Raw genomic sequence first — 19695 nt, forward strand, 5'->3', positions numbered from 1 at the left:
AATATATATTAAATATATATTAAATATATATTAAATATATATTAAATGGAAAATACTTGAGAGCACTGAAATCTATTCTATTGAAAGAACCAAAAAAAAAAAAAAGAAAAATTACTCTTGTAATGGAATAATCATAGAAACTTAGAATCACTTGAGTTGGAAGGGACCCTTAAGGGTCATCTAGGCCAACTTCCCTACAATAAACAAGGTCATCTACAGCTAGATCAGGTTGCTCAGAGCCCTGTCCAGCTTGATCTTGAATGCCTCCAAGGACAGGGCATCCACCACATCTCTGAGCAACCTGTTCCAGCGTGTAAATACCCTTCTCATGAAACTTTCCTTACATCCAATCTAATTCTCTTATTTTAGTTTGAAACCATTTCTCTTTGTCCTGTCACAACAGATCATGATAAAGAGTCTGTTTCCCTCTTTTCTTATAGCTCTCCTTTAGGTACTCAAAGCCTGCTATCAGGTCACCTCAGAGCCTTCTCTTTTCCAGGCTGAACAGCCCCAGTTCTCTCAGCCTGTCCTCACAGGAGAGGTGTTTCATTCCTTGGATCATTTTTGTGGCCCTCCTCTGGTTACAAACCAATTTTTCAAGTCTGCAGTGGAAGTAATGGTTGCTGTGGCTGTTGTTCGTAGCAGGAAACAGGCCAACTCTGCAGTGCTCAACAAGGCACCTTGCCAAGGCCACTTGCCTCTGCTGCATCACTCCCAGAGCAATTTGCTGCACAGTGCAGGAAACGCTCCTACAGTAAGGTACACTTCTGGACTACCAAGTGCCAAGGGACTGCTGAAACAGACAGAAGGAAGAAGAGGTGATTACGTTCCCTACTGTGTGATAGAAGACAATCTTCAAAGTGACTTAAAGATGATTCATAAATATTAAGACTCTTGATACCTTAATATAAGAACTATTTTGTAGATATGAATGCCATCATCATTGATCTAGCTGACTGAATGCTACTCTTACTGCTACACCAAGCACTCAGATACTTATTAACTTTACCCTTCTTTCCTCAGCCTTCTATTACGTATATACTTCACAGAAATCTTACAAATATCCCTATTAATCCATGCTTGTTTTTCAGTGCTATCTAACCCAGTGTGGAAAAAAAAATTCAAAAACTACAATGGTTTGTTACTAGTTTAGACCAAATTAGAAATGAAAGATAGATGTCACTAAACAAAAAACAGATTATGCAATATTAGAGACTTAAGCTACATGGTTGACTAATATTGCAGATTTCAGGTCCACATCAGAAATCCAAATACCTGAATAAGCACACCAGTAACTTTTATATGGTTAAAATAATGTGCCTTCTAAATATTGTTGTTTAAGCATGTATCTTGATCACTTGCTTTTATATTCCCCAAAGAAACATCACAAAGTTCTTGAGAAAAGTTCACACTTTGTTTTATGGTGTAGGACTCTTCAACTAAGCCCAGTATCTTTCCTAGTTAGAAGTTCACAAAAGCACTTTCCTCTCAACTATTGTCCTTCACGGCACAGTATCAAAAAAACATGGTGATTCTAAACAACTACGACAAAGGAACTGTTGTTATTTCAGTTGTCTTAAATTCTGCTAGTTTAGCTATATTCAGGTAGCAAAGAATTTTAGTGAAGATGTTTTATATATTTTTATGAAGGAAAAATGTTACCTAGGCAGTCCTTCATCAGCCATCAGTTCTTAAAATCTGCTTCTCTTCAGATAAGGTATGTCTGTGGAGAACATTTCAGCCAAGTCCCACGAGTGACAAGAGAAAGAGCATTCTACTCAGAAAGAGAAGACAACCACTGAATCAATTTTGTCTCTTTCCCAGTAACATCCATGCTTATTCTCTATAGGTTTCCTCCACTCCAATTCACTCACAGAATCACCAAGGTTGCAAGAGACCTCCAAAATCTAATTCAAACATCCACCTATGACCAGTATTTCCCACTAAACTATGTCCCTCAGTGCATCTAAACATTTCTTGAGTATCTCTAGGGGTGGTGACTCCACCATCTCCCTGGACACTGGTATTCCAGTGCTTGACTACTCTTTTGGAGAATAAATTTTTCCTAATATGCAACTGGAACCTCTCCTGGTGCAACCTGAGGCCATTCCCTCTAGTCCTACCGCTAGTTATGCAGGAGAAAAGGCTGATCATCTTTGTCTATTGAGGCCACCTCACCACAACCTCCATTCAGGTAGTTAGAGCAATAAGCACTCCCCCTGAGCCTTTTCTTCTCCAGACTGAACAATCCCAGTTCTCTCAGCCACTCCTCATAAGACTTGCTCTCCAGACCCCTAACCCGTTTTGTTGCGCTTCTCTGGACACCATCGCCTTGGTGTCTTTCTTGCAGTGATAGGCTCCAAACTGAATACAGTACTCAACATGCAGCCTCATCAGAGCTGAGCACAGGGGGATGATCACTTCCCTGCTCCCACTAGCAACACCATTTTTGATACCATCACCTCAGCCCAGCAATCCAGAGTGTCCAGATCCCTCTGGATGACATTCCTACCCCCAGGCAGATCAATTCTTCCTCCCAGTTTACTGTCATCTGCAAAATTACTGAGGGTACAGGTCATCAACAAGAATATGAAACAGGAAGGCCCAAATACCGACCCTGGTGAGCTCCATTTGTGACTGGGCGCCAGCTGGATTTAACACATTTACCACACACTACTCTTCACAAGCTTTGGTCCTTCTAGATCTGAATTCCTCAAGACTGTGGGTACCACTACGCTAGCAAACAAATATGAATTTTAAAATTACACATTTTAACAGGATTTAAGATGTGTGTCTGAAAATGTCACACTAAATTTGATAAATTGCCTACTACTACTTATTTCAAATTAATACAGGAACTGCTAAACTAGAGTACAAGCAATCTAATTTAATAACCTAGTGTTTTCCTTACAGCAGTAAATAGCAAATGCTTCAAAGGAACACACCAAACAAAAACAAAACAAAATTAAATTGATGCTATCAAATATCCTGCCCATAAGAGAATTTGTGCTTTAAAGCATGCTTTGAATGTTTACTTATATTCACCTAAATATGAGACATTGCCTAAAAGAAGAGACTTGTTCTCTGCTCTGAGCATTAGAGGTAGCAATTCTGTTACTACAAAATGCACAGAGCTATTCCAGCAGAAACCTGTTAATCAGTTGAGCAGAGTTGATAGTGTTTGACTGCACTAGTCCATTCAACTTCCACAAATGCCAGATCCTAAAAGAGTAGAGTATTAGGTCAACCTTTTTTTTTGTGTTAGATGAGTTCATGTAAGGTGTGAAAGGAAGCCCAAAGACGAGCAGCACCACCAAGGCTGAAAGAAACTACTCCATTTAACAGTAGAATTATCATTACACTAGCTTAGAATTTGATTCTTAGGAGACATATTCTGAGCCTGTCTAAATCAAATCAGCTGCAATACCACCCTCTTGTTCTACCCATTCATCTACTTTTGCCCCCTTCCTGCGCATCAGTGCTGTGTATTTGAGTTAGTACCCATTTCAGCAGGTTCAGCCCACCAAATAAAAACATTCATTGTTTTATGCAGCTGGAATTTTCCACTGAGTTCCTGCCCTAGAGATATGGAAAGGAAGTAAGACTGCACAACTTGAGTAAGCTAGCAAGAAGAAGCACTTACTAGGATCACTTTTGAAAGTGTCTATGGCTTTTGTCTTATTTAACTTAAGCTCAATTACACTACCTTTTTGGTAACATTTAAGTGTTTCCTTCTGAACACAAAGGAGAAACTAATTCTACACTTCCTAACTTGCATTTACAATCATTTCTGGATTCCTGCAGTACTGAGGCTGCTAACATGCAGATCTGAAGCTGCATACAGATCTCCAGAAGACTCACAGGGACTCTGGTGTTAAAGGTTCATAATGTATCCAGTAGAACAGGGAGGTGCTAGAGATGCTGGGAAATCTCAGCTTTTATCTGCAGAAGGAACCTGCAGAGCATGCTAGACATGCAATGCTGACCTACTTGGGTATCCAGCCACACAACACTGTAAGGCAGTGACTGAGTCACTACTGCTGTGATTGCTTACTGGATTGAATACCTGGTAAATCTTATTATTTTCTGACATATGCAGATTCTGGAAGAGTCACAGAGTTGCTGAAGTTTTACAGACTTTTGCCTCTGGGCTCCAGTGATATTTACCTCAACAATCTCTACTGCCAAGGCATACGCTACCTAATTAATACAAGTCTTTAGTCTCAGCACATGTCCCACTGTTCTACTAACACTTTGTAAGTTAAGAAGTATATTTACCACAATCCCTCTATGAAGCAAATGATTTCAAGCTTATTAAAGCACTATGCTGAATTTTTGGCCTCTTTATTCATTATCCCAACAATCAGCAAGACTACACAAAAATATCACTGGTGATATTTCATACAAAATACCACATGCTGAAGTTTTAAATAGCAAACTTTCTTTTTCAACTTGTCTTTGCAAAGTTCATATTCTTTTAACAATTAAGAAATTGTCTAGATTCTAAAGGTCCAAATCACAGATCTGAGTATGTAAAAATCTATTACTTCATAGAATCACAGAAACATAGAATGACTTGGGTTGGAAGGGACTCCAAGGATCATCATCAAGTTCCAACCCTCCTAACAAAGGCAGGGCCACCAACCTGCAGATCTGGTACTAGGCCAGGCTGCCCAGGGCCCCATCCAACCTGGTCTTGAGCACCTCCAGGAATAGAGCATCCGCAACCTCTTTGGGCAGCCTGTTCCAGCACCTCACTGATCTCTCAGTAAAGAACTTCTCCATAATATCCAATCTAAACCTTCCCTTTTTTTACCTTAAAACCATTCAGTAAAAAGTTGATTCCTCGTCTGTTTATAATCCCCTTTCAAATACTGGAAAGGGCAATGACATTCCCTTACAGCCTTCTCTTCTCCTGACTGAAAAAACCCAGCTCCCTCAGCCTGTCTTCATAGGGAGATGCTCCAGCCCTCTGATCATCTTCACATCCTTCCTCTGGACCCTCTCCAACAGTTCCACATCTTTCCTGTATTGGGGGCCTCAGACCTTGACAGACCTTGACCCCTCCAGATGGGGCCTCACAAGGGCAGAGTATAGAGGACTTCTTCTGCATGTATTTATTATCCTCTAAGTCCAAGCCCTCTACTGCCAAACTTTTAACATAAATAACAAGAAAACTTAGAGAAAAAGCAGGTATTATCCACTGAAGATACAGGCTCCTCATGAGGTTGTTTGTGTTATATAAACTTTCAAGCAACCTGGATCCCTCAAAAAAGGGATCAAAAAAAGGGTGCAGAATGCATTACCTCCTCAACTTTGTTATAAGGCACCTTTTATTCTAGGCCAAAAGACCAGTTTATTATGAAGAAAATGAAACAAAACATCTGCATGTGTCCTCAAGCAGAAATCTGTATCTATAATTATGGACAAACATTGGGAAAAAGAAAACTGGAAAATTAAGGAGCACAATTTTTCATCTCTCAAGCAGGAAGAAAAAAAAAAAAAAAAAAAAAACCAACTCCACAGTAAGCCAGGCCAGATCAAACATAAGGAAATTTCTATCCACAGTTTTTCTGCATTTTTATCTCACTCCTTTTGAAAAAATTTAGTTACTTACACAGTTTTGAATGAACACTTTGAATGAAAATAATTTCCTTTTTCTGCATTTTCTCTCAAGTCATTTCTTTAATTTTTCCCATTCTTGTACTACATGTTTCTCAGCAACTCCAGCTTGCATACTTTATCTTTTCTTCTTGCAACATTACATGGAAGAGAGCAGAAAGGCCCACAGTTCATGCTTGACATATTTAATTCTCCCAATACAGGCAGAGGACAGGAAATAAAAAACAATACTGAAAAGCTGAAGGATCTACCATGAGTTTTAAAAGACTGCAGCCACATTTCTGGATGACTGCCTTAACAGAACATACTGTCCAATCAACAGCATACTCTAGGCAAAAAAATGTTCAGACTTTCTGACAAGAAGTTTCTCTGATTTGTAGACATCCTGCAGAATTTCAAGTCTCCAATAAAAAAAAATCACAGACATTTCACAGTAATAGATAAATTAACAAAAACAACAACATTCAAAGTAACAAAATGAATGTTTAGTAATGGAAGAATTAAAAATCCCATTTCCTCAAGCATTTCTGTTTTATGCTCGACTGATTCACGTTACAGTACAAATGCTGACCAAAGTTCTTCCCCAAAGCCAATTCAAGATTTCCCTCCTATAAAAATTCCTCAACAAGGAACAAGGCATACAGTAATGTGGCAACCTCTTCTTCAATGCTGAATACCTGCATATTTTCTTCCTACACAGAATCCTAACACAACCTGCAGGAATGTAAGTCCTTCCTCTCTCCCTTGAGTGATATACAGTGAAGAGGAATGGAAAAGGTATGGATGCAAGAACATTGCATTCTCCTTCCTATTGGAAATCCAAACTAAAAAGCTGTAAAAATACAGCATTACACAGTTTGACAATGGCATTATTTTTCTACCTATAACATAAATTTATAAGCTAAAAAAAAAAATCAGATTACTTAAACACTTTTAACACACCTTGATGTTTTGCTTTTCATTTTTAATTACCTCAGAAGAAACAAGCTAATAGTAAAATAGATGTGTTATAATTAAGCTTAAAACTGTAAGTCGAAATAATGGTTCAAATTATTCTGAGGCACATACTGTCTATTTCAGTGTCCTTTTCTAAATACACACCCGCAAAGTAGCAATGCTTGGTTATATCAAATTACTACTTTCAGTTCCCTAACAATTTGTACTGTCCACTGAAAATCCCTTTTATTTCAAATGTGACTGGTAAGTTGGAGCCAGAACATAAACCAAAGAAAAAAAGTTACCTAAACCTCTTAAAGTATGATCAATGAAATTAAAAGTATCCACACAAAAATAAAACTCAGTAATTTTGTCTCAGTTTGAAAACTTTATAGTCCTTATCCAGGAATTAATCAGCTAAAGCAAACCTTTTCTCTGTTCTAAAAAGGAAAGGCAAATGCACTTCTACAGCAAACAGGCAAAGTTAATATATTTGACTATCACAATTAATGCTGAAGAATATGGTATCCTGTGTATCTGCATTACTTAGATAACATAAAGGTAGCCTGGCACACACAGAATTCATTATCAAAAAGTACACGTTCCATATTAAATCTTTTTGTAAGCACCCGTTCAGCACATTCCCAGCCTTAGCTTATCCTCACCAAGATTTCCATCCTCGACTGTCAGCACCACTTCATCCATCAGCAAGGCCCGGAAATCCAGCTCTTCTTCACAGCACTTGGCCTTCAACGCTCTCAGGATCTCCTGCTGAGGGTAATCTTCTCTGATGCGACGGTCTGTTAAGAACCACAATCTGGGAGCAACTGAACTGCACATCTTGGACTTTCTTGCAACCTTCAAGGTTTCTTTTCAATGGAACTTCTAGATGGTGGAGAAGATGAGACGGTTAGAGTACACAGGTTCCTATTCCCCATGTTCCCCACTGTCCTGAGTTCTATTGTTTTTGTACAAGTCAGTCCTTTTCAAAAGACTCACAACCTCCAAGTGGGAAAAAATGTCTATGCCTAATCTGTAATTGAAGTAACAACAGAAATAAATCCATTTACATTCAGTGCTACTTACTAAATGCTAACCTCAGCTCCTACCCTAGTTTCATCCACAGTAAATACACATTTTGACAATTACTGGTAGCAGCAGTACCATTCTTCTTTCCTGACAGTACTGAGGCATGAAAACATTTTGAATAGCCATCTTTGAAGGCAAGAATTCCACCTTTTAGAGTAATTCCTTACAACTGTAAATAGCTCAGTGCTTCCCTAAGTACCATTAAAACACCTGTGGCAGAACTGATACATCCTTTCACAGTATACAGAAGACATATTACACCAAATCTTTATAATAGGAAAATATCCCAGACAAAAGTGCATTAAAACAGTAACTTCCACGGTATTATTTCAAGATGGATTCACTCTTACAAATATTTCACAGCTACTGAGAAATACATTTGATATTAGCCAGAATATTACTGGAGAGCCAATGGAACAAGGAGCATCAATATAATTATAAGAATATTAAACACTAATATACATACCCAAAAGCAAAATTAAAGATTGTATCTACAAAAGGGAAAACAACCTTTACAAATAAACAGCACTTACAAATATACAAAGCATGCTTCAAATTAGAGAACTTCAATTACGTTAGAAATGATAAACTGCACGGTGGCGTGTCCCTTGATTTGAATCAAGGATTTGTGTTGCTTTTTTTTAATTATATTTGAAAATATTTTAAGAGCTGTAAAACAACTAAAGGTATATTAACGGACCCAAAAAAAACCCAAATGTTTGCATTAAGCAAGGAAACAAGCAACAAAACAACAACCAGGAAGCAGCATGGCATAGAGAAAAAGAATTCTGGAGAAAACCAGAGCTGTTTTCTGCCACACATTTTAAATCTTCCTGTTAAATGAAGAGAGAAAAAACACTTTTTTCACCAATACGATTTACCTGATTTTTAAACAGAATTGAACTGTGAGACCAAAACAGGCAATTTCCTGGTAGTCCTAATGACAGGACATGGTATCAGAAGATACAAGCACAGACAAGACCTCAGGTATACAACTATCTTCACTTAGTATTTCAAAGAATTTCTAGTAGGTATTTTTTCTGGTGTTCACACATGAAGCTTCTGCAGCAGGTATTGAGGCAAAAGGGTCATTTCTACAATCACAAGAACAGATTCATTTTTAAATTCAAAAATACATTCTTTTTCTCTACTAGCAAACCTATTTCTTAAACAACAATGAAGAAAAAAAAAAAAGTTTTAAGTGGTCACTTTTATTCCTAGTACCAAGAATCACAATGGCATAAAGCAATCTCTGCATACCCCACAACTAGTTTTCCACAGCTTTGCTGAACTAGAAACAAAAATAAAGCCAAGGAAAAAAAAAGCTCTTCCTACTAATAGACTGAAAGAAAGCAGAAGCTAGACAAAAGCAATCACAAATGCAGACCAGCCCTCGAGAGCAAGCAAGATGCTCAAATGACAGCAGGATAAGGAGTATTTGGTCTTCCCAAGGAAAAGAGCACAAGGGGGAATAGTCTGTAAAGCATATCTTTTGTATCACAGTTGTTTGGTATGTTTTTTCCTTCAAAGCAGCTGAAAGTGAAAAAGGCAAGATGGGTCTTGGGCTAGCAGCAGGAGATAACTGACAGATCTTGCCTCATTTTTTGGCTTTCTAAATATGGTAGTTCACAGAAAACTTTCTGGCACTACTACATCGTCAGGTAAGAATTTGGACAAGATATATTTTTCAAAAACTGCACCATTACTAAACAGTTCAGAAGGTTTCTACCCTTATTTCATTTTTGCATCAACAACTGGCAAGACAAAACAGCACAACCTACCATCTCTGTTTTGAAAAGCAGCAGTATCTAGCAGGATAGCACAACTCATCATGAAAAAAATCTACAGAACAGAGAGAACATAAAAAACACACTAGATAGACTTTCTGATCATTTAAAAAAAAAAAAAAAAAAAAAAAAAAAACCACAACCAGAAGCCATAACAGATCATCAAGTCTATTGGTCGGCATGTTTTTTCCCCTTTCCCTTTTTCCTCTTGGTACTGATACTAAAATTGCTAAGTGTTTTCTCACCCACAATGTTCTCCCCATTTTCACTTGCTATTAAGCCTTGATTTCTTTGCCAACACAGACCTCCTCTCATTTTTCTTAAGTCTCTCTTATACGTGGCCACATCTGTATGTCCTAAAATCTACACAGACAGCGCCATCACCTCTCTCTGGCTACCATTTCAATGCCTTCTTTTTTTTTAAAAAAAAAAAAAAAAACACGCAGAAGGGTTAGAAAAAAAAATGAGAGAGGGTCAAAAGCGTGGAGGTGGGTGGGGGAAATGGAGAGCGGGAGAAAGAGGCAAAATGGGAGAGGGGGAGGGTGATGGAAGGCCGGGAAAACTAGGGGGGAGAGGGTGAAGAGGTAAGAGCAGAAAGTGTGAAGGAAGGGCGTGGGGGAAAAAGAGAGGGAAAGGAGGGCAGAAAAGGAAGGATGGATGAGACTGCGGGAGATAAAGAAAAATGGGGGGGGAAGGAAAGGATGGAGAGAGGGAGGGGGGACAGAGGAAAACAAAGGAAGGTGAGGAAAGGGAGAAGGGAGAGGAAAGAGGGAGGGGAAAAGGGAGAGGAAAGCAGAGGGGTAAAGGAGGGAGGGAGCAAGGGAGGGAGAGGGGAAAATCAGGAAGACAGCAAGGGTGGGAGAGGAGAAATCAGGGAGGGGAAAACAAAGGGAGAGGAAAACTGAGAGGGATGGAAGAAGAGGGAGGGAGGGAGAGAGGAAAATGGAGGGAAGGAAGGAGGGAAATAAATGAATAAGGGAAGGAAGCTGGGGAGGAGAAAGGGGAGGCGAGACTAGAAATCAAGGAATGTGTAGGGTGGGTGAGAAAGGAATATGGTGACAGCAGGCAAGAATGGGAAACAGAGGGCAGACAGGAGGGAAAGAGAAAAAAAGAGGTGGTAGGGGGAGAGAGAGAAAGGAAAAATGAGAGTGGGAAGGAGAGGAAAAGAGGAAAAAAAGAGAAGGAGGTAGAGAGGAAGGAAATTGGGGGTGCGGGAGGGAGACTGGGGAGGAAAAAGGGAGGAAGGCTGGACAAGAGCAAAAAACATGGAAGGTGGGAGGGAGGGTGGATGAGAGTGGAAAACAGGGAGAGCGGGAGGGAGAGGTAAAAAGGAGAAGGCAGACAGGAGGGAGAGAAGAAAAAAGGAGAAGGCAGGTGGGCGAGCAAAAAGGGGGGGGCGGGTGAAAGCAAGGGAGGAAAAAAAAGGAGAGCTGGAGGGAGGAAGGAGAACATGGAGAGAGGGATGGAGAAAAAAAGGGGATAGTGGGAGGGAGGGGAACAAGGAGAGGGAGGAAAAGCTCAACGGCAAAAAAAAATGAGGGCAGGAGGAAGAGAAAAAACATGAGGGAGCGAGAGAAAGGAACAGCAGGAGCAAGGGAGAAGGAGGGAGAGGAATGGAGGGAGCAAGGGAGAGTGAGACAAGAAACATGAGGGAGCAAGGAAGAGAGACAAAACACGAGGGGGGGAGGGAGGGAGAGAGAGATGGCAAGGGAAAGTGGGTGAGGAAAGGAGGGGGCAAGGGAGGGAGAGAGAAAGAGAGAAACTACAAGGGAGGGAAGTAACAACACAGAGGAAGCAAGGGCAAATGGGGGAAAGGGAGAAAGTGAGTGAGGGAAGACAGAACCAAGGGAATGAGGAAGCAAGGGAGAAAGAAGCCACGAGGGAGAGAGCTCAAGGAATAGCAGGAGTGAGGGCGGGAGGGTAAGGAAAGGTGGGAATGAAACAAAAAGCAGCATATGCCTTTCTTTCCTACAAGTATTTTTTTGAAGAGCTACAGCATCAGGAAGACTTATCCAGGTATCTTAACTATCCTGTTAAAACAAGCAAGCCAATCCAAAATGCCTTGATTTGTATTTACCGCTCTCCTAACACTTCATCTCACTTCTTGTGAATCTTATGAAGTTTAATAAATGTACATATTAAGTCACCTATTTCATCATAAGGCAGGTAGGAAGCAACCTTAAGCCTGCAGATAAAGACTAAGAAATTCACTTTAAAGCGAGCTATAAGACTAGTCAAAGCAGAAACAAGTAATCCTAACTTTAGAATCCTCTTAACCAACACCAATTTTTTTCCACTAGGATAAATATCCTCATCTGTGGATCCAGGATAAATATCCTCATCTTACCTCACCTCTGTGCTCCTATAAATGGTCTCTATCTACCAATTTCAGCCTGTCCTTATAATCTCTACTTTGAATTCATAGCAGTCTCATGGAACACAAAATCTTCAGTGTACACTACTGGGTTAAACCTCCTAAAAATCCCTCCCACATTTTTTAAGAAAATGGTCTGTAAGAAGAAAGCTGGCCTTATAGTCAGATGCACAACAGCATTATGCTCTTGATCTGGATGTGGTCTCCACTATTTTTTCCACGAAAACCAACTTCACCTACCTCAATCTAAAAGCCACAGCCTGATACAACGTTGGGTGCGCATGAAATATTTTCTAATCCATGCGAACATCAATTGCAAAGTAAGCATAGTACATGTAAAGGGAAGAGCAGATGTTTAAATGTCTTCTACAAGATGAACAGTTCAAATGCTTTTATCTTCCAGTAACTAACAAATTTAGAAAATGAAAAGCAACAAGAAAAAAATAGACTTAACTGCATAAAACAGATTATAAATAAAACAGCGGCATCTAAGTTCTACAATAGAAAGCAAACTGCATCTAAGACTAGCCAAGCAGTCACTGCTGCTTCTGCTTCAGAGAGATGCTGAGTGGAACAGATTCTTAGCAATTTATGAAGAGAATTGATGGAACCTCCACTTCGAGCTGCAGTATTGCTGCATTGCTTAAGCGAAGTTCATTCTGGCATTCACACAGCAGTTTCTTCTTTTACCCACCATATGCAAACGCATTTCCTCCTGCATTCCTTGAATCTGTAATATACCTTTTGCAGCTGTTGTGACAAAAGCAGTCACCGTGCTTCTTTTCTACTTTGCATCATAGCAGAATATATCATACTGACATAGTAAGGAATTCATCCAATCATATCAGCAGTCCAAACAGAGCTGGAAAACTGAAAACCACCCTTTTTCCCTTGAAGGAGTCACTTCTTCACACAGACATACTTAAGACCTGTCTCCAGGAATTAGAGGTTTGGTCTCTCTGTTCCATTTAGTCCTTGTGCTACCTTCAACACCAAAAAGCTGAAGGAAAAAAAAAATGTACTAGTTTCTTTTTGATTGTGACATTTTTTTCCCCAAAGGTAAAACAAGGAACCAATTGTCAGGATACACTAATTCATTTATGCATTATTGATAAATGTGTGATGTTCAAGGTATCTAGTTAAACAAGAAGATTGTTCTATGTCCTTTCTATTCAAAACACAAATACTCAATACATTTCTATATTAATAAACTTTGGTTGTTCCTTCGCCATGGGAATTACAAATGTTTTGTATCATTAGAAATCAATGCTATTTAGTACTATCTATCTGAACTACTTAACTTGTTATCTGATGTAGCTCTCTCCCATTGCACACAGTGATCTGGGAAACAAGTTATTGGAACAATTATTATCACCACCACCTCCCAGAATCACCTCTTTTTTAGTCCTTGTCTGAAACTCTAGGCTTCAGCTACAGCATAACACTGTTCAGCTAACAAATTATGGGTTTCAGCAGTTAGAAAGGTAAAACCTAATCTTAGATTTAGCATACCATTAGGCACACCTAATTCCTATATTTTAGATCATAATAAAAATCTTAAAGAAGTTGAGAAGAGCAAAAAGTGACATTCATGACTGCCATGGGAAATAGAGAAAAAGGAAAAAATTAACTCCAAGCACTCATCTCACCACAAACAACAGTGCAGTCTCACATTTATCGTTAATGCACGCACCTCATTGCTTTTTTGTTGGTTTTTTTTTCCCCCCCCACAGAATGGTATTATTTGAGTTGGAAAAGGGAATTTTGCTTTACTTTTTATCATGAATAAGCTAAGAATTGAAACTGTGCACATACTTTCAATAAACCAATTTTCTCTACCATTACAGCAGTTTCTAGAATGCTGTTTAGAAGGCTACACCTGAAGATGATGAAGGCATTAGAACATTCAATTGATACTCCTAAGTTACATTAATGGTGGTACCTCAACGTACAATTACAATGAAGAAGTTAGATACATCTATGACTATTTTGAAAGTAATGCCTCTTATTTTATTAGGTTGGCCCACAGTATCAGAGGCAGACGGCGGTGGTATGGCAGTAGAGGCTGAATTTTCCCTCAAATATTCCATTATATTTTGTTGCTGTGCAACAGATGGCAACTGAGGGACAGTCTGTCAAAATGACATCTGACATGGAAACACGTATGAAGCAAAGGTATGTCACTGAATTCTTCCTTGTGGAAAAAATTACACACACACACACTCCTTGCTTGCTGAATGTTTCTGGAGACCAAAGAGTGGATGCCAGCACAGTGAGGCACGGGGCAATGTGCTTCAGCAGTCGTGACAGCAGGCAACCTCCACTGGTGCAGATTTTTACCAGTGCTACATGCAGGCTCCTGTTCATTGCTGCTGAAAATGCAGCTAATTGTGGTGTAGAAAAAGTGTTTTGTAGCTAAGAATTTTCTCTATCAAATAATGTTATTGTGCTCTTTGTATCTGTTGGAGTTTCCGTGGAAATAAATAGGAGGCATTACTTTCGGAGTGAGCTTTACAGATCAGTTAATTAGTTAACTAAGGACTGTATGATGGGTCATATGCTGCACATGTGTCATAAACATCTATCTCACTGTAGTGAGGAGAATAGAGCATATAGGGATAGCAGGTTCACATCTCTTTCAAGCATAAAGAACAATTAATTCTGTTCCCCACAGAGACACCAGAATAACAATTATCTAAAATATCTAAACACTTTAGGAAGAAATATTTATGGTTGAATATAGAGAGATGACTAACATCTTAAACCACTTCTAAAATTGCTTTGTAAAAATAAACCCAATGTAAATCAATTCATTCCTGACACTGCTCCTCCATGGTGATGCTTAAGGACAACCTCAAGAAAAAATCTTGTTTTGCCTACCAGAGACTAGTTTTCATAAAAATGCCACATAATTGTTTGAGCATCTTTGGAGAGAACCGATTTTTAAAAGTGAAAAATCTGAAAAGTTAGCATATTTTTTTAAATGCATTTTACATACAATATTGAGCAGCTGCAGTACAACTCACCAAGCCCTGATGCATTATCATCCACCCTCTGAACATGCCCTAGAATTTAAAGTCACTGCAAGCAGGTAAATCCCAAACACACCCCCCTGAAAGCACAGCTTAATATTCACCTCCCTTCCCGTGCCAGATTTGTAGACTGCAAGAGTCATGGGATACGGAAATGTATTAATCACTCTCACTCTTTTTCAGTACAATCCCCCACTCCCCGTGACTGGCAAATGCAGTCCTTATGGTGGCGCTCACCTGCTCTTCCCTACCTTTGCACTGAGTAATGTTAAAGATGCTAGCATAGCAATCCTTCTAGGCACAACTGCCTATAAAATGTGGGCATCCACACCACCAGCCTTTCCCCACATACGTTCAAGCATGCAAGTAGGTGGTAACATTCTTCATTCACACACCCCAGTGTCCTAATCTCCAAGGAATAATCTGCCCTCTTCCCTCCATACTACACAGGGCAACATCAGCTGGTCAACAGTGGTCAAGAACAGCTCTCTCTCCACTTCAACCTTAGTTGTTTGCTTTTTTTGTCTACAACAGGCTCACAGATTTTTCACCGCCCTCCACTGTGTGCACACATCCATGCAAATAAAACATTTCCTCCCACATCAGCTGTTTTTCTGAAAGAGAGGTTCTTCCATCTCTGTCCAGGTTCCTCCGCAGTGTGGTACTGCACACTCTGCTCCTCCTGATCTGTGTATGCACGCCTGTTCGCCCTCCTCCCTTCCCCCACCCTACTCTCAGTCTGTGCATGCTTCTCCTAGTGCCTGTGGTGGGGGAAGGGAGACATGCACTGCATCAATGAATGGACTGAAAAGACTTACCCGAAATTGGGTGAGGAACGAGCAGCAGACAAAAAAAGATGCCAAAAGATAAGCGGGTGCTTCCTTCAGTGTGCCAAGTGCTGCTTCAGTCTTGGGTCCTTTAACGAGGTCACGTGTCTCCGTAAGCACCCCTTTTCCTGAATCCACTATTACTCAAAAAGGGAGGGCAAGGAAGCCTCCTGGATGCCTCTCTACACTGCACTCCAAATATACAAATAAAGCTCCCTCAGCAAGCAACGAATAACGTTCTCCTGGTACTATAACAGGCAACGTCTAGCCTATCCCTTAAGGAATAAGGTAGATTTCTGTGGGATGAATGGACCTAAATTCCCAAGCTGTACTCCCCTATGGAAGAAGAAGGATAGGAAAGAGGAAAAAGAATACTGGTGGAAAGTAGTAGTTCTGTATGTAATTCCTTGCGTCTCAACTTTCTCAGGACTATATCTTAAATTAGTCTGAAGACACAGACACCTAGGAAAGAAAGAGAAAGATCCCTATTAGACATAAACATACAAAGACATACAGTAAACAAATTTCAAAGGAAGAGAAGGCATTATGCAAGGAAACAAGCAGAACCAAAAGAAAAAGATCTGATTAACCACTTAGGCAAAATGTGCAACTTCAAACAATTTCCACAAATACAATATCACACACACCCATTTTAATGGGGAAGGAAAAAAAAATTAATAAACTTAAGCAGTTTGTTAACTTACTGAGGAACGTGTAGTTAAATCTGGATCTACACATAAAACATGAACAATTGTTTTAAAATCTAAGAAACACATTCATATTTATTTGTGGGAATCTTTAAACACCACCCCCCAGAAGACCATTTAGAATTCAAATATGAAGACTGCAGAAAAGTACATTACAGAGCAGAAGAATAATCCTGTTTAATAAGCTGTTTAAATTCCTGAAATAAAGCATAACAGTTGCACGCTTTTAAGATGGATATCCTGGTAGATCCTAAGCCGTCAAACCACCAACATAAAATTAGTTCTTTAAACGTAAGAGGAAAAGAAAAAGAAAACATTAAAAAAAAAAAAGAGAAGAAACGTAGTTGTAAAGATTTCATTTTAAGTCGCAACGACAGACACACACTCCCACCTAAATCACGTGAAAAGCTGTCCCCAACAGACGCAGGTTTTCGCATTCGGGCACACGGGAGCGATTTTTGCCCCACCTCAGTGGCTGCTTTATACACACCAGCGCGTGTGTGCACGCACAAGACGTGCAAGAGAAGGGCGTGCAAGCATGGAGAGGAAGGCAAGACGCGAGCAGACCTACCCCAACACGTACATGCGGAGCACGATCCGACCACAGAAAGCGCGATGTACGGGACCCGCGCCGCCTTACAGCTGGGGAAGCAGGAGGTGCAACCACCCACCTCGCACAGAAAGACCCTGCCGTGAAGCCACCGAGCCGGTGCCTCGGCTGGCCTGCCCGCAACGGGCGCGGTTGGAAGGCGCGGGCAGATCGAAGCGCTGCCTGCTTCGGCGCCCCAGGATGCACAATCACCACAGGCACTGCGCTGCGCGAGGCGGCGGGCGGAACGATCCCAACCCCCCCAGACACAGAGGACCCCACCCCCGGGCTCACATCCGCTCAGCCCGACATCTCACCCACCCCGTGTACTGCAGAGCCCGGGCTCACGCGGCCCGCGCGCCCCGCCGACGCCCGCTTCAGCGCCGCCCGCAGGGCCGAACAGAGGCCTGGGCAGGCGGCGGCTCGATGAGGGCTGCAGAGAGACTCGCCCCTTCCTCCCCCTCCTCGCGGACAGCAGTCACTCAGAGGAGCGGTCCTAAAGGGGAGTGGGCTCAGCCTCCGCCTTCTCCCTCCTCGGCCTCCCTCCTCCCCGCGGCTGGGGAGAGAGGATGGCCCGGACCGGCTATCCCCCGCACCTCCGCCCCCGCGGTCGCCGCTTCAGCCAAAGAGCGGGCGCCAGCGCCTCCCGCGCTCTCTCCCGCCGCCCGACTGACGGATAAATTGAAGCGGCGGCGGCGCTAACGGCCGCGTACGGCCGGGACGAGCGCAGAGAAGGGTGAGGCGGGGCGCCGCGAGGAGGCGGGCGAGGCAGGAACGCAGGCCGCGCGCTCCCGCCGATCGCCACGCGCGCACCCCACAGGCGCAACGGCCGCCACTGCGGTTGCCGCACCCGCACGGCGGAGCCGTCGCCCCGCCCCGCCGACGGCCACGCCTGTGGCGATTCGCACCGCCCCCCGGCTTCCGCGGCCCGGCGACGACCACCTCCGGCAAGCGGCTTCCCCTTCGATACGCTTACGTCTACCCCGGGCCAGAAATGCGGTCTAAGCGCGCTCGCAGCGTTGCAGCCCAGACCAGAGACAAAAAGGGCTCCGGCAGTAGTGGCGCGGCTCTGCTCAGCCTCTCCCGCAGCTATGTGAGGTACTTCTAGCCAGGCTACTGCGTTCCACGGCTCCAGCTGCTTGCTCCCAGGGCGGACGTGCCAGTTGTACCCTGGCACTGCGGGGTACTGCAGGTTAAGCAGCGAACGTCAGGTGGTATGACAAAACGTATGATAACTATCGTGCTTTTCGCGGCTGCTGCTTCACGTGGTACCTAGAGCCAAAACCTTTGTCCTTCGTATGGCAGATAAGCGTGTGACATATCCCACACGCTACTTGCCATACATCATTATGTTTGACATAACCAGTATGCCACCTGGGCTGCATCATCCCATATTGCTATCATTTGTCTAAAATAATAACTACTGGCAACAAATTAGTATGACACATTCAGTGTGTTAACCAACACCATGTTTATCAGTTTCTGTAGCACACCTACTCAACTTTCCCCATACCACACTACAAGACACATATTAGCACATATTAGGTATGTTTCATGGTAATGGCACGCTGCTCCAAAAATCCATGCCGGTCACACTTTGGTACCTGATGCATACCTGATGCATCAGTGACACTTTCCTATCTCTGGAAGCTGCTGAGTGCAGCCCCTTACCCCCATCAGGGTCAGCCAGAGCTGACTGTCACGCCAGTTGCGTTTAAGCATCTCCAAGAATGAATGCTCCACAATTTCTAGGATTTGACCACCCTCACATTAAAAATAATTTAAAAAAAAAAAAAAACTTTTAAATGGAGTTTCTTGTATTTCAGTTTGTGCACAATGAATAGACTGCTCAGTAAGTACCACTGAACAGTCTGCTTTCACCTTCACTCCGTCCCTTCATGTATTCACTCGTCCCCTGAGCCTCCTTCTCCAGTTTTGCAGAATCTGTATGTATGAGATGCTCCAAGTTCTTATCCACCATATCTTAAGAGGACCCTTTGCTGGACCTGTTGATTATGTCCACGTCTCTCATACTGAGGATCCGAAGATGCAGCATCACTAGGCTTCAACACAAAATCAAGACATATTCAACTTAATGTCCTGATCTTATCCTGTAGGAAATTCTTACTCATCTAACTTATTAATCTTTGGATAAAACACACAACATCTGTGTCTAAGGAAAACAGCATATATATACATATATTGCTGAACACTGTGTTACACTCTCAACTTTTCAAATACGGGACATACCTACTTGGTCAAATGTGATGGTCCCTAACACTCATTCCAATAATCTAGCAAGTAAACAACCTGCTCTCATCTGCCTTCCAAGAATTAACCCTAACCACCTTAATTTCACCAACTGAAAGGCAGACACTTACATACTCCATGTTTCCCCAGTGTAATTTGTTTGCACTTGATGCATCCAGAACTGTTTCAGACAGGCTGTAAAACCTGCAGTTGCAGAACAAAGATGTGCCATCCAAATCTCTTATGCAGTGCCCTCTATATTTAACTGACACAGTGGGATTGATTTCCACAGTACTGATGTATACATCCCTATTAGAGAATGTCCTAAAATCTGATACAATGCTCATTCAGTCATATTGCAGAATGATGTACCATAATATCATGCATTTCTGTTTTGTTACACCTGCTGCAGTGTTACAGCTGATACTTAAAACTCATCAACACAAACACCACTGAGCATTTTTAAGACTATGTTTACTTTC

General features: G+C 41.7%; 1 protein-coding gene and 1 long non-coding RNA gene across 6 annotated transcripts in view; both read right to left on the minus strand.

Annotated features, from left to right (window-relative positions):
• LOC122177723 overlaps positions 1-515 on the minus strand; it is a 1760-nt gene extending 1245 nt beyond the window's left edge. Inside the window, exon 1 of the long non-coding RNA XR_006178132.1 lies at positions 478-515. This is a non-coding gene — a long non-coding RNA (uncharacterized LOC122177723). The remainder of the gene's footprint in view (positions 1-477) is intronic.
• The window catches only part of RIMKLB (ribosomal modification protein rimK like family member B), a 40752-nt gene extending 23427 nt beyond the window's left edge, over positions 1-17325 (minus strand). Inside the window, exons 1-4 of one of the 5 annotated variants that reach the window (XM_042867382.1) lie at positions 16946-16989; positions 15659-16129; positions 8529-8741; positions 7224-7443 (exon numbers count right to left, since the gene is read on the minus strand). In XM_042867382.1, coding sequence (XP_042723316.1) covers positions 7224-7398 — 175 coding nt within the window. In that variant the 5' untranslated portion in view covers positions 7399-7443; positions 8529-8741; positions 15659-16129; positions 16946-16989. Of the gene's footprint in view, positions 1-60; positions 794-1662; positions 1775-7223; positions 7444-8528; positions 8742-15658; positions 16130-16765; positions 16784-16945; positions 17004-17284 lie in introns of those variants that run through there. The other 4 variants (XM_042867378.1, XM_042867379.1, XM_042867381.1 and 1 more) reach the window with 4 other exon arrangements.
• Positions 17326-19695: the final 2370 nt, after the last annotated feature.

Source organism: Lagopus leucura, unplaced genomic scaffold (genome assembly GCF_019238085.1).
Source record: "Lagopus leucura isolate 7727_CA_CO unplaced genomic scaffold, USGS_WTPT01 Super-Scaffold_100001, whole genome shotgun sequence".
In the NCBI taxonomy this organism is placed as follows: domain Eukaryota; kingdom Metazoa; phylum Chordata; class Aves; order Galliformes; family Phasianidae; genus Lagopus; species Lagopus leucura.